Source organism: Canis lupus, chromosome 17 (genome assembly GCF_003254725.2).
Source record: "Canis lupus dingo isolate Sandy chromosome 17, ASM325472v2, whole genome shotgun sequence".
Classification (NCBI taxonomy): Eukaryota; Metazoa; Chordata; class Mammalia; order Carnivora; family Canidae; genus Canis; species Canis lupus.
The window spans coordinates 53937611-53952737 of NC_064259.1; the positions used below are offsets into that span (position 1 = coordinate 53937611).

The 15127-nt window shown below is 47.1% G+C and overlaps 1 protein-coding gene across 2 annotated transcripts in view; it reads left to right on the plus strand.

Annotated features, from left to right (window-relative positions):
• Positions 1-12689, plus strand: part of ATP1A1 (ATPase Na+/K+ transporting subunit alpha 1) — a 29445-nt gene extending 16756 nt beyond the window's left edge. For both annotated transcript variants that reach the window (XM_025453405.3, XM_025453406.3), the window contains exons 11-23: positions 1796-1930; positions 2197-2389; positions 3738-3913; positions 4890-5026; positions 5815-5965; positions 6548-6716; positions 6854-7008; positions 7558-7681; positions 8509-8654; positions 8769-8899; positions 9168-9269; positions 11784-11875; positions 12329-12689. In XM_025453405.3, coding sequence (XP_025309190.1) covers positions 1796-1930; positions 2197-2389; positions 3738-3913; positions 4890-5026; positions 5815-5965; positions 6548-6716; positions 6854-7008; positions 7558-7681; positions 8509-8654; positions 8769-8899; positions 9168-9269; positions 11784-11875; positions 12329-12357 — 1740 coding nt within the window. In that variant the 3' untranslated portion in view covers positions 12358-12689. The remainder of the gene's footprint in view (positions 1-1795; positions 1931-2196; positions 2390-3737; positions 3914-4889; positions 5027-5814; positions 5966-6547; positions 6717-6853; positions 7009-7557; positions 7682-8508; positions 8655-8768; positions 8900-9167; positions 9270-11783; positions 11876-12328) is intronic.
• Positions 12690-15127: the final 2438 nt, after the last annotated feature.

The following is a 15127-nucleotide window of genomic DNA, read 5'->3' on the forward strand; positions in this document are numbered from 1 at the left end:
GTTAGCCATTAGGCCACCTTCGGGGGTGTAGGTACACACAAGAACCACCACCTGAGTGTTCTCCCTAGAGAGCATGTGCTCTCTGCGTTCGGATCCAGTCCTCGTAGCACACCCTTCATGTGATGCTCTGTGTATGTAGCTTGTGTTGCCCAGGGATCCCAGAGCACTTAAGATTACCTTGTGGTCCATATAGGTCAGAAAAAAGGGCTTATACAGTAAAAACTGACCAGAGGTGGGAGGCAGTCTTCACCGTGAGAAACCTAATGAATAAAACCCGGTTTTGCCACTCTGAGTGTATGATACTCCTTTAACCCAGCAGACGGTGAGGGCTGCTTTTGTGACTCGATAATCGTATTTGCATATTAGGATGCAGTAGATTCCAGTAAATCCCTTAAGCCATTTATTTTCTTAAAATAGCTCAGCTATTTCTCTTATCTTATTTGTTCTCTACTTGCTTACTAATGATGCAAAAATAAGCTCAGCCTCATGGAATTCATGTGAACTGACTGAGGTTTCACTGTGCTGTCCGGTGGAGACAGTCTCAGAAAGGTCATAGCTACCCAGGGTTGTTTAGGATGAGGAAGATGTGTGTGAGGCCCTCTGGGCTCGCTTGTTCTCGGTGAGGCTGCTGGGGGTGGTTCTGGGTAGAAACCGAGCTGTCAGAGCAAGAAGGCTCCTATAGAGGGAACTGCGGTGGCTTCTCCTGTGAAGATGGGACCCTTGTATCCTTTAAAGGAAGAGTTCTTGGCATCGAATTGGTGTTCATTTGAGGAGGATGTTATGTATCCTGGGATAAAACTTGAGATGCCTATTTTTATGTATTTCCTTACCTCAAAATGGAAATCTTCTAGGCTTTCAGCATAGGGCTCAACAGGTATCAAATCTTTCCTGATTTAAAAGTGCCAGAAAGGGAGCGTGGGATGTATTTCTGAGTATGGGGGGGGGGGGGGGGGGGCATGTCAGTAGCAACACTACTGCTCCCTTATCTCAAAAGGCATGCAACTATCCTACTTTAATAACCGGCCTTTGTTAAAAATGATTCCACTTATTTCACATTTCTTACCAAACCTGGCCACCTTTCTTATTAAACAGAACTACTTTGTTGGTGAGCATTAATTTTCTCTTCTGCATGTCAGAATTCTAAAAGTGTTTATATAAAAGTTGGCTACAGCTAAAAATGTTCTTAGTATGTCCTACTATATTTCACAAAATAGAAGTATGTGTTACCTCAAGTGTGGGCTGTAACTTAAAATGTTAGCTGATTATATGACTGCTGGAGCTAATAATAGCTTTCAGTTCACACCAATCAGGCCCAGATAATTTTGCACAATTGAATTATGTCTAAAGCCGTCTACTTTGCCCTTGACACAGACAGTTTGCCCCCAGTCCTGGGAACCTAAGGGATTTTCTTTTAAATTGTAGCTGCTGTAAATATTTGGACTCTCACTTGGTATTTTCAGATTCATAATCAGAAATATGTCCTTGGGAATAGTGTTGGCTTTGAGACTTTGCAACAGGGGGGAAGATTAAAAATAAATAGGCTAAAGTAGGTTAGAAGAGTGTGTTGTGCTCTTCCCAAGAGTGAGTGACCCCTTCAGGCACCCTTCTTATTCCAGAAGCTGGATGTGTGGGGTAGAGGAGGAGGAAGAGGCAGAGGGAGGCTTGCTTCCTCTTCACCCACCCTGTCTTCCACTTCTGATGAGACCAGAATATGTCTGGGTGACTTCCCAGTTTTTCGTTGGTGCCTGGGTGAAGCGTTTCAGGCTGATTAACAGATAGATGTCTCTGTTGACAGCGGGCAGTTGCAGGTGACGCCTCAGAGTCCGCACTCTTAAAATGCATCGAGCTGTGCTGTGGTTCTGTGAAGGAGATGAGAGATCGATATGCCAAGATTGTGGAGATCCCCTTCAACTCTACCAACAAGTACCAGGTGGCTTGGCGGTGGCAAGGGTGGGCCGGGGGCAGGCGGGGAGGAGTGGAAGCTGGAAGGAGAGCTGTTTTCCTGTTTGAAATATTATAAGCTTAAGTGGGTTTCTTGGTAGCATTCAAAGTAATGCTACAAAGTGAGACACCAAAGTTCAGAAATGGGAGACCTTGGTGGTTTTTATGACATGTACTAAGGAGTAAGTGAGCTGAGCTACCCACTCGGATTGCCACGCTCAGCCACTGGCATTCACACCTCCACATCCTTTACAGCTGTCCATCCACAAGAACCCTAACACGTCTGAACCCCGACACCTATTGGTGATGAAGGGTGCTCCGGAAAGGATCCTGGACCGCTGCAGCTCCATCCTCCTGCACGGCAAGGAGCAGCCTCTGGATGAGGAGCTGAAGGATGCCTTTCAGAATGCCTACCTGGAGCTGGGCGGCCTCGGAGAGCGAGTGCTGGGTATGTGAACGGCCAGCAGCACGGCCAGCAGTCTGGTACAAATCTGCATGGTGTCCTTACCTCTCCTAAACCTTCCGGAAGAATTCTCCTCGATCTGCCCCCTCTCCTGGAAAGAGTAAGGACTGGAGAGGTGTTTGGTGTGTTGGGCCCATGAGCAACAGAATCCTGTTGGTTTGCTTCTGATTCATACTTAGATCTTTGGTCTCATGCTGGTCAGTTCTGTTTGCCTGGGTGAAAAAAAAAAAACCGGGGAGAAGAACTTTATTATCAAACCTTTGTTGCTATGACTATGACCTACAGACTTAATGAAATTAAAATTAATTCCCAGGGCTTCAAGAGTAAAACCATTTCCTGACTGGCACAGAATGGCTGTGAATTCACACCGGAGCTCATGCGTCAGTTCACAAATGACATTAACAGTAAACTTTGCATCTAGGGAGCTGCTTGTCCTTCCCAGTATGTCAGTCCCTGCAGAGGAGAGGTGCATTACACTCACTGTATAATGTAATTGAGAAAGTGGCCTTCATGATATTTTGCAGGCAGGCAGATAAAAAGACATTATTGATGTAATTCTTCTGTTCCACTTAGCTTACTGACTCAGAACTGATTGCCTGGTTCCATACTTTGGCTCATACCTGCTCCCTCCTCTAATCTGAAGTACTCTGTCCACTGAAAAATCCCTGTCAAGTGTTGCTTCCCCATGTCTACCCGTCCACAATAGGAGCATTCTCCCTTCCTGAATCCATGTACCACCTCCTACCACTTTAAAGAACATCGTAACCTTCCTACAGCATTGCAAGAACATCCTGAATGTCATGATCCTGGTGGTAATGATACTATGTGATAAGCCCCTTGGGCAGAATGTGTCTGCTTTGTATTTATCCTCAGAGTACTTTGCATGATGGGCCTCCCTGCTACCCAGTAATGTATTTTGGGTAAATGAATAGTGAGCAGAGATGATGGGGACTCGGTTTTTCCAAAGAAAGAAGCAGAGATAAATACAGTTCCATGATTTGCCAGTTCTAAGTACCCTAGTAGGCAGGTCTAGAACCCTGAGGTCCTGATGCTCAGAAGCCCTGGCCTTCCTTGGAGGCGTGGTGATGGCTTCTGTCACTAGTGTGGGTTTTCCTGATTCCATAGCATCTATACATGTTAAAGCCTCACTGTTTTAAAACTAGACTTTTTTAAAAAAAAAAAAAATAAATAAAATAAAATAAAATAAAACTAGACTTTTAAGAAATACTCCCAAAGTAACCGTGGAGCCCGAGGTAATCAATCCAAAGAACCAGCTACTGTTTCCTGTACCACCTGCATCACCAAGCTCACAGACGCCGTGCCTTCCTTGCAGGTTTCTGCCACCTTTTCCTGCCAGATGAACAGTTTCCTGAAGGGTTCCAGTTTGACACTGATGATGTGAATTTCCCTGTTGAGAACCTCTGCTTTGTTGGGCTCATCTCCATGATTGACCCTCCACGGGCTGCTGTTCCTGACGCTGTGGGCAAATGCCGAAGTGCTGGAATTAAGGTAGTGCCTGGTCCTTGGCATCATCTTAGTGCCTTGGGGTACCCTGCTTAGTCATGTGGCCCCATGGGAGTCCCATAGCCAGCTTATTTACTCACCTGGAGGGTTAGTTTCTTATCACTACAGCTTTGGTTACCACCAGAAAAAGGCCACATGGTACTAAAATGTTGGCATAAGCAGCAGATGAGGGGTTTAAAAGAAAACACATTTTGGGAAAGGAAATGGGAACATAAACAATAACTGAAAAGGGCAAAAAAAGACTTGGCATAAGGTTTTAAATTTGAAATTCTTGCATTCTAAATTGATTCACTTCGTGCAGTGAGTAGCATTCTTCTCCATTTTCACTTAACTGGTTTTTTAATGAATGTTTGGTGTCCTCTGCATCTATCTTTTTAAGTCACGGAACATTGTTCAAATGCACTGATAACGGGGCGGTTGTTTAGCCTCCCTTGGTGCTAGCTGTCTGATTTGTTTCCACTTTCTCATCCTCAGTAACAGTGCCCTGAAGAGCTTTGCAAAAATTATTATTCACTTTGACTCTCTTCTTAAGTGTAGTCTTCTGAATATAATCATTGGCTCAAAAAAGTAGTAACAAGATTTTTAATTCTTTTTACATACTCAGTGCTTTCCCAAATTAGGCCAGTTTGGGAGTGCTGACCAACAATATGTGGCACCTTTGCCCTCTAGTCTGATCAGCATCACATTTTTACCTTTTCTTTTTGCCAGTTTAGGTAAATTTGAGTTTTCTTCTATGACTATGTAAAAGGAAAAGTAGGTGCAATGTGTCTTACATGATTGTATACTAAGATAAAATCTGGAGTTGCTTTCTGTAAACAGGCATTTATATTTTTAGATAATGTTTATCAGTTTTTAGGTTTGCATTTCTGTCCTTTGTTATTCCAAGATGAATTATCCTTAATATTTACTCTTGCCTCCTGAGGCAGCTGCATTCACTAAATTGCCCTGTTTTTTATTCCAGGTCATTATGGTCACTGGAGACCATCCGATCACAGCCAAAGCCATTGCCAAAGGTGTAGGCATCATCTCAGAAGGCAATGAGACTGTGGAAGACATTGCTGCCCGTCTCAACATCCCAGTGAGCCAGGTGAACCCCAGGTAAGACAAGGAAGCTCAAAAGCTGGTCTGCCTTGAATGTGCAAATGGTGGTAGTTGAGAGTCATCAGTTTGGCTCTCTGATGGTTTGCTTCTAGGTTTGCTCTGAATGGGGAATGCTCCTACAGTTCCAGAAGGCAACCTTGTCCTTCCAGGGGACAGGTTCAATGAGAGCAAGTCATCATTGCCAACACTTAGATGTGCTCACATAGTCTAAGCACTTGATGCGCTAACCTGCTAAGGGAGGTGGTGGTCCCACTTTGCAGAGCTGAGAAGCTGAGCCTTTGTCATACGCTCTGCAGTCGAGCGTCCAATTTCATGCTGTCAGCCACAAAGAATACAACCTAACACCTAGCACCAAGTCCATTTCCAGGGCTTGTCCAGGTAGTGCAGACCAAAAATGAATTTTGACAGTAAAGTAAAATAGGTAACAAAAACCAAGAAGTATTGTTTTTTGCTAAAGTTGGGGGCGGCTCACCCACTTTGGGGCTATCAGAGGGTTGGGTCTATTCTTTGAAACTTGGTCATGTTATTTCAGTGTTTTCTCTAAAGATCGAGAAAGATGACAGGTACGCTGCCTGCAGGTGGTTGTGAGTCTTGGATGAGACCTATGAACGTGCTTTGTAACCTGTAGGATACTGCGGAGATGATAGCGATAGCTCTTACATGAGAGGAAAAACTTCCTCTGGCTTTGTGTTGTTTACAAAGTGTTCTGTGTAAAACAGCCCCTCTTGGAGATAAGCATCATGCTGGTGAAGCCATGGGTGACCTTTTTCCCATCCTGATCCTAGAGACGCCAAGGCCTGTGTGGTACATGGAAGCGACCTGAAAGACATGACCTCCGAGCAGCTGGATGACATTCTGAAGTACCACACGGAGATCGTGTTTGCCAGGACCTCTCCTCAGCAGAAGCTTATCATTGTGGAAGGCTGCCAGAGACAGGTTAGCGGGCGACCAGGGCCAGGCTCTTTCAGGCACTGGTGACCTCTGTGATCACAGTGCCAGTGAAAACACAGCGCCGGTGTTGGACACGTGGCCCAGCTTTTCTGAGACTCACTGCATATGTGCCAGTAAGAAGCTCCAGAGGGAGGAGGAACTTGATAATGGCTTAGCAGAGCCACACACTTGACAACACACGTCTTCACCATCTCCCAGAGTCTGAGGCTCCATGCTTACCTGGAATAGCAGTGCAGGCTCCTAATGTCTACACTGGGGATGTGAATAGCTGGGAGACTGTCATCCCATCCCTTGAAAAGACCTTACAGGAATGGGGCTGTACAGAGGTCCACTCACCAAAGTCATGGCTTTGAGGAGCCCTTGTTTGTAACGGGAGGGGATATGTTTATCATCAGTCCTTAATTCTGTGGTCAGATAGTACCTGGGTGGCTTCTTAGCTGAGTCGGAGCCTGCGGAGAATCTCCTAGGAAAGGGGCGGGGTCTGTAGTGAGGAGAGGCAAGTTGAGGCCTGTGTCTCCACCCCTGGACGGAGTGGCTCTTACAGACCCATCCCCCTTCTTCTGGCAGGGGGCTATTGTGGCTGTAACTGGTGATGGCGTGAATGACTCTCCAGCCTTGAAGAAGGCAGACATTGGGGTTGCCATGGGGATTGCTGGCTCCGACGTGTCTAAGCAAGCTGCCGACATGATTCTTCTAGATGACAACTTTGCGTCAATTGTGACTGGAGTAGAAGAAGGTGAGAGAGCACTGTGTTCAAAGCGTTCGCTAAAAACTCATCCCAATACTTCCCATCTGTATCTACTTCTTAGCCTGCCCATCCCCTTTAGCTCTGTAGTAAAAAACAAACACAAAACCAAAATCTTGCTTTCCCAGGTCGTCTGATCTTTGATAACTTGAAGAAATCCATTGCCTACACCCTGACCAGTAACATTCCAGAGATCACCCCCTTCCTGATATTTATTATTGCAAACATTCCACTACCACTGGGGACTGTCACCATCCTCTGCATTGACTTGGGCACAGACATGGTAAGTGACTGGCAGGGCTTCAGGCCCTCACTCACCCGCCGCTGCGACACCTGGTCAGACCGGGTTTAGTGGCACCCGGTGTGCGTCACAGCTTCAGCCCCCAGGAAGCAGCATTCTTAGTCTTTAGGGCAACTGTCAATACTTGTCAGATAGCAGCATATGAAAGGGAAGATTTTTTTTTTTTTTTCCTTTTTAATAGGACTGGTAATAGCATCTCATGGTATGAAAAACAGTTTTAAAAGGGAAAGGGCGGGACGCCTGGGTGGCTGAGCGGTTAAGCATCTGCCTTGGGCTCAAGGCATGATCCTGGAGTCCCAGGATCGAGTCCCTCATCCGCTCCCTGCATGGAGCCTGCTTCTCCCTCTGCCTGTGTCCCTGCTACTCCCTCTGCCTGTGTCTCTGCCTCTCTCTAGTATCTCTCATGAATAAATAACATCTTTAAAAAGTAAGAAAATAAAGGGGGAAAGGGCAAGGACTTTATAATGGAAGGTTCACAGTGTCAGCTTCCTGGTATCTGACAACTTTTATACTCCTGCCTCTCGTCCCCAGGTTCCTGCTATCTCCCTGGCTTATGAGCAAGCTGAGAGCGACATCATGAAGAGACAGCCCAGAAACCCCAAAACGGACAAGCTTGTGAATGAGCGGCTGATCAGCATGGCCTATGGACAGATCGGTAAGCTGCTGCTGGTGACCTTGCACCCCAACTCTCTCCACCCCCAGGGCTTGGTTCCTGCTCTATCAGCAGTGGAACATGACCTCTAACAGGTGGGCAGTGAAAATGCCCTTTGATCCTAAATGCTCTGCCTACTGGCCTTCAGGAGAAGCCGGCAAGGCCACTGTGAGCAGCCCAGGCCTTTGGATTAATAGGTTGTAGTACTGTGAACACTTGGGTAAAATGGAACAGATAAGAACGTTGTAGAAATAGGACAGAGACTTGTCGACAGTTGCTGAGAAGAGGTTGGCTACTGGCCGGGAAGACCTAAGTTTAACAAGGAAGACTAGGTCCAGAGCATAGGACGAAATCTTGCCCTGAGGAATTCAGGATAGTGTGGTGTGGGATCAGAGGCCAGAGGAGAAGCGTCCTGAAAGTGGTAGGAGGAGGAGAAGGGTTGGGTCAGAAAATTCACTTATTTTGAATGTGTGAAAACTGAGATGGGAAAATAGTCATGTTGTATCAGAGATTAAAAAATAGGGATGCGTTTTTCCCCCCTAAAAAGGCTCTGCCCCCATAGAGATACATGACCATGTAATAGCAGTGGGTGTTTCGGGGGTTTCAGAGTAAGGCCTGTGTGTCTTCCCCTTTTAAAGCTCTAAAAAGTGATTCAAAAAGAGAAGAGGGCACCGAGTGAGGACTATGTCCCTGGGATCCTCCATCCTTCTAGTCCTCTCTCAACCAGTGACAGCCGCCCCTAAGTCCCCTCCCAGGCTTCCTGCAGCACTCAGATGAAGTATGTGCAGATGCCCTGGAATCAGGTTAGAATTGTTTTTCCACCCCTGCAGGTATGATCCAGGCCTTGGGGGGCTTCTTCACTTACTTTGTGATTCTGGCTGAGAACGGCTTCCTCCCGACCCACCTGCTGGGCCTCCGAGTGGACTGGGATGACCGCTGGATCAACGACGTGGAGGACAGCTATGGGCAGCAGTGGGTGAGTGAGGGCCCAAACAGTGGGAGCTCCTTAGGCCCCCCGAGGACAGTGGCCACTCAGCCTCTGGCCATGCAGGCCAAGAGCCGGCTCACCTGTCTGCCTTCTGTGTTTCAGACCTACGAACAGAGGAAAATCGTGGAGTTCACTTGCCACACGGCCTTCTTCGTCAGTATCGTGGTGGTGCAGTGGGCTGACTTGGTCATCTGTAAGACCAGGAGGAACTCAGTCTTCCAGCAGGGGATGAAGTGAGTAGAGGACACTCAGGGCCCTCACGGGAGGCATCTTGGTGATCTCTAAACTCCCCGAACCCAATACATGGCAGTTTCTGGAAAATCCCCTCTTTTGGAACAGATTTAGGAAGCAAGATGTGATTCTCCGGGTTTTTTTTTTTCATCTGCCCGCAAGTTCCTAAGTACAACTGACACATAAAGACCTTGATCTGTCTTTTAACACATAGCATTAGAAGAGAAACATCTGATTGCATTCTTAAGCTTTTTCTTCCCTTGATTTTAGGAACAAGATCCTAATATTTGGCCTCTTTGAAGAGACGGCCCTTGCTGCTTTCCTGTCCTACTGCCCTGGAATGGGTGTTGCCCTGAGGATGTACCCCCTCAAGTAAGTTGCTCCTCTTCCAGCTCCGCAAAGTGTGAGAGAAAAGTGGAACTTCTCTCATGATGTGCACTAGTAACTATTACTGTTAGGAATTTGGGGTGGCACATCCAAGAATTTCTCTGGCTGGAAATTAGGAAGGATTGACCAGGGTCCTTAGGCTTTACCTGGGATCAGGCCAGACAGGCTCTGGTACCTTGGGATTGCTCACCAGCTAACTGCATCAGTGCTCAGGCCACCTTCAGCAACTGTCTAGTTGTCATTAGAGGCAGACCAGAGAGGCCTAGGGCTTGGAATGGGTTCAAATCTTGATTTACCTGCCTAGTTCCTGTGTGTCCTATCACAGGCCCCCGCCTTTGGGCCTCGGAATCCTCTGTTTTCAAAGGAAGAAGGTGGGAGAAGCAGGCTTGAAGTAGATCACAGTAGAGTAGACCAAAGGAAGCTGACCACTAAGTCTTTGCTCAGGATCAGACTAGCCTTTTTTTAAACACAGTGAAGGACTCTGTGGTAGACCCTGTATGTGAAAAATTCAGGTTTATCACAAGTGCAAATTCCAGTAGTTTTTTTTTTTTTTTTTTAAGATTTTATTTATTTATTCATGAGAGACACAGAAAGAGAGGCAGAGACACAGTCAGAGGGAGAAGCAGGCTCCATGCAGGGAGCCTAATGTGGGACTCAATCCCAGGACCCCAGGGTCATGCCCTGAGCTGAAGGCAGATGCTCAACCACTGAGCCACCCAGGCGTCCCTCCAGTAGCTTTTTGAAACAAAAGAGTGTGGTGGTATCTGCTAGCTGGTTGAGGTTAAACAGTTGTAACTTGATTAAAAGATGCTAAAGTACAAAATATGGCACCCCTGTAACATGACCTTTTGATTCAAAAGTCTCAAAAAAAAAAAAAAAAGAAAAGAAAAAAAGTCTCCCCACCCTTGGGGCGCCTAGGTGGCTTAGTTGGTTAGTTGTCTGACTCTTGATTTCAGGTCATGGTCTCAGGGTCATGGGATCAAGCCCCACATAGGGCTCTGTGCTCAGCAAGGAGTCTGCTTGAGATTCTCCCTCTCTCACTGTGCCCACACCCCCCATCCCCCAACCCACACATACACCCCAAAACTCTTAAAAAAAAATTCTCCCCAGCCTTGCTCTCAGATCCATCCTACCTGGCTGGTAGCCATCACCTCCTTCCACTGACCCCATCCCTGAAGTAGCCAAGCCCCATGAGCCTCCCTGGCATCTTGTTGGGTCTGTACAGATATCCCCTGTGTGCAAGGGTAGCCTGGCATCTAGGGTCTCTCACTATTGTCCAAATGGTCTTTCTAGCCTTCTCTTGTAGCCATCCAAGCTTCTGTTGGGTGAATTCAGTATTCTTTCCCCGCATACATATTTTGGTAAGGATGCTTCCTCCCACCCCACTAGTTTGGATAATCCTTCAGGACTGGTTTCCCGGGAGCTTGTCCCATGTGGTCTCACCCTCCTGGATTGGTGTACTTGCACCCCTTCTTTGGTATTACTTGTCATTTCTGTTCCCCACTAGCTTATAATCTTTAAGGCATGGGCTATAGGAATTTTTTTTTTTTCTTACTGTGTAGCCCAGGCCCCTTACACAGAGCTGGTATACAATAAGGGGCAAAGCCTTGTCCAAGTTGGATTCTATCAGGTTGAGCCACTGTTTGTCAAGAGGAGGGTAGGAGAACCACCTAGCTGTCTAAAAGGCTGAGATGGAGCATGACCCTGAAATGGAATAGTGCCTCAGGACATGTTTTGCTAGGACCAGATCACTTGTTCCCAACAGGTTCTACCCAATTTGGAAGGTGGGTTAGTTACTTCGGGTGGCTGAGTCAGATGAGGTCGTATCTTAGCTGCGGAGGAGATCGCCTAGCGCCAGGAAGAGGAGGAGAGGGCCAGGCTTCTGCCCTGGGACAGCCGCCCTCACGTGTTGACTGCAGACGTTGGTAGTCAGGGAAGCAGAGCCCTCCACCAAGGCTGCCTGGGGCACCTGTCTCCAGGCTGGGGGCTGAAGCGGCAGCTCGCTACATTCCCAAAGGCCTCCACTCTCTGTTAGGTCCCGGCGTTATTCATTCCCTGGCGCTGGGATTCAGTACACAGGTGACTGAATTCAAGGGGTGGATAAACCTGGTGACTGAATTCAAGGGGTGGATAAACCTGGTAGTTCTTGACCTTCAAGTGCCAGGACATAGATACATTGCACACTCAAGCTTCTTAAACTTTAGAAAGGGAGGAAAGGAAATGTCCGTTTGCTGTCGGATGGTCAACAAAAAAATCTCAACTCACGCTACAGATTATAAAAAGCAAACTGAAGGTGGGAAGGGGCTTCCTTCATGAAGTCCCTCTAGGCCCTGAGCACAGGGAGCCACATTTCTGTTCTTAAGACCATTCTGTGTGTTCCATGCTAACGGCTCAGTAGTTAGGGGTGACTGTATGTGGCTCCTCCTCCCAGGCTTAGTTCATCATCTCTTTCCTTCGAATTCTGTTCATAAGTAAATTGCTACCTGCTTCTGTTTCCAGACCTACCTGGTGGTTCTGTGCCTTTCCCTACTCTCTTCTCATCTTCGTGTACGACGAAGTCCGAAAACTCATCATCAGGCGACGCCCTGGCGGTAATTACAGACCTTTTTAGCTTTAGCAGGGGTGTGGGAGAGGCCGTAGTTCTGTGGCTTCTATTTCCTCTGAAGTGTCTGGGCTCCCTCTGTGATCAGTCTGGTTGGCTAAGGCCACTGGCCTGGCCAGCTGGAAACTGGGTCCAGCCAGTCTCATCCCCAGAGTAAAGATCTCAATTAAGGTTTCAGAACCAATCATATTTTAGGCTAAACTACAAATCCAATAGGATACGGTGGAAAGTTGGTCAGAAACCTCAACCATCTTCCCAACTAATACATTCTTTCTAAAAACATTTAAATAACAGTTGAGGTCCAGTATTGAATTTGGGTGAACCATCCCCCTTTCCTGGACTTTGTCACCCCCAAGTCGTTCCTTGTCACTATCATTCCCACTGTGCACTAGAGCCAGGAGGACTCACTGCACTGTGTCTTGTCTCTCTCTGCTGCATACAGGCTGGGTAGAGAAAGAAACCTACTACTAGACCCCCGTGTCCTGCACGTCGTGGAGCATCATGCCACACACTTTGCACCCACCACCCACCCCCTCTTTGTGTACTTCAGTCTTGGAATTCGGAACTCTACCCTGGTAGGAAAGCACCGAAGCATGTGGGGGAAGCAAGACGTCCTGGAATGAAGCATGTAGCTATATGGGGGGGAGGGGGGAGGGCTGCCTGAAAAACATCGTCTATGGGAATGACAGTGGGGATGGTTTTTATGTGCCTTTTTGTTTTTGTAAAAAGGAAAACTTGGAAAGACTGAAAGAATACATTTTATATCTGGATTTTTACAAATAAAGATGGCTATTATAATGGAATCTGTCTCATGGCCTCATCACTTCTGTTGCCCAGATGTTTGTTCTGAGTGCGCATCCCGGTGCTGGCAGCTTCCTCAGCACCAACCAGGAACTTCTGAGCCTGGCAAACTCAGACCTGCTGAACCAAAGCTAACCAACCGGCCATCTGGTTTAATCAGCTCTCTAGGCTATTTGGAGACACATTCATGTCTGTGAACCAGTGTTCAGAGGAAACTGCCCAGACCCTCTTTTTCTAGTAGAGGAACTTACCTGACCCATTCTCCTGTGGGCCACCTCTGGGTGAGTGGTCTACCTGCTGCCTAGCATCTACTTTTAAAAACATTTTATTTATGAAGTATATTTTTACTATATTTAAATTCAATTTGGCAACATATCTAGCACCTGTTTCTTGATGGCAAGATACGTGCTGTGAAAGATTCAGTTGCTTGGTTGAGATAAAACTCTCACCAGTCTGGTCCCAGCCTGCAGGCCACTCGCCATTTCTCAGGTCCCCACGACAACAGCCTCAAGCTTCCCTAGACTTAGGTTTGTCTGAGCAGCAGAACCTACATCTGTAGTCTCATGGCATGTGTATCATAGAGTGCTTCCCTTTCACATAGCTTGTTCCTAATGTAGCATCAAATAGCTCCATTTCAGAAAGTGGTTATGTGCCAGAGGCACTTAAAAAAAAAGGTAAGAGATCTGTTTACTTCGGGGGCAAGTCTGAGAATGCCTGCTTTCAATGAGTGAGTGTAAAATGCCCACCCCACCCCCCCTCGGTCTCCTGGTTCAGTAACAGCCTGAGTGCTGTTAACTAGCCATGCTCCAAGGCTGTCCTTGCTTCAAGCAGGCAACAATCCAGAGTCCTTACTGCTAGCACCAGAGTGATTGTGGTTTGCAGGTGATCATAGAATGAGTATTTTTTTCCTCTGAAAGTTTAATTCATTGCCTGTGCCTCTTGCCTGCCACTCCCTTCTTTTTATTATTATTTTTATTTATTTTTACAGTTTTTTCATTTAAATTCAATTTGCCTGACAAATTGAATTCACTTCTAAGCTACACAGGTGGGAGGGGAAGGGAGATGGCATTCCCACATATGGGCTGTCACTGTAATACCCCCTCCAGCTGGAGGAACTGGGAGAGCTGGGTGGTCTGCCCTTAGTCTAACCTACCAGTTCTTTCTTCCTCAGGGCACTTTCCCCTGGGGTGATCTCTGCACTGGTACACAAGTCATCTTTAAAGAGAGCCATCTGCTCAGCCCGACAGAAGGGAACTAGGATGAAAATGAAGAGAAAGTTGTCAGGATTATTGGACCATGAGACAGGTGGTAACTGGCTGCTTGAGGACATGTTGCACATCACTGCTGTGATGGCAGTAACAGGGTCCTTGCCATGTGCTTAAACTGACACAGCACTGTCAAGATTGGCTGCCCCCATCCATATTCCCTGTATGTCTGCTTTCTGGGACCCCCGGAGAATTGACCGCTGAGCACACACTACTATGATGAAGGTCAGCAGCCTGACACAGTAGATGGGGCTGACCCCAGCTGGCTGCCAGACCAGGGCTTTTCACAGCTCTTAGCAGCCCCAGACTTCAAAACACACAGAGTAGGGTAGAGCAGGACCAGGGGAGGATTGAACCTTCTTTCCCCTTCCCACCAAAAGAGTTCTACCTCCTGACAATTCTCTAAATAAAAAGTTTTAGGGCCAAAACTTCCTGCTCTACAGGAAGCAGCTAAGTGATGCATCCAACTGGTACCAAAACCAGACCTAATGGGCTAGATCTTTCTGAGCTTTCTAAAAGCAAGACTGAATGCCTGGGCTCAGTTCTACTTCACATGCAGATTCTCCTGTTAGCTCTTTCTGTGGAGCTAAGTATGGCTCCAGAAAAATGATAGAAACAGCTCCTGAATACTGACCCCTCCACCACCTCTTGTTCCTTTAACACCATCCTCTAAAGTCCTGTTTGAGATCGCCACTGACCTGATTATGAAGTCTGGCAGCACATCCCAGCCCTTACTTGGCCTCTGCAGCATCTATGCCTCCATCACACGCTTCCTGAAATCAGACCTCTTCTCTTTCCACGATCATCGCTGCCTACTCCTTAGCTTTCAGCTTCCTCTTCACATGCTCCCTGACTGTTCATTTCCTCAGGAAGTTCCCCGTACCCTTCCCTCTGCCTGCTTCATATTCCTGGGGTGTCATAACGTCACCCACATGATGCTTTTAGGCTGGTCCTCTCTCCTGGGCCCCCAGTTATCTATCGGATATCTATATTTGTTCAGAAAGCCTAACACACTAAACTCCAAATACAAACCCAAGTTTGAGGTCTCAAAATGAACATGTTCTAGGCAATGACCTCCACCACCCTGTTGCCTAAGTCAGAAAGCTGGAAGTCACAGGAAGTTTTGGTCTCCCTTACTTGCCGTGGCCCCACCAGCACGCAGCCAATCACCAAGT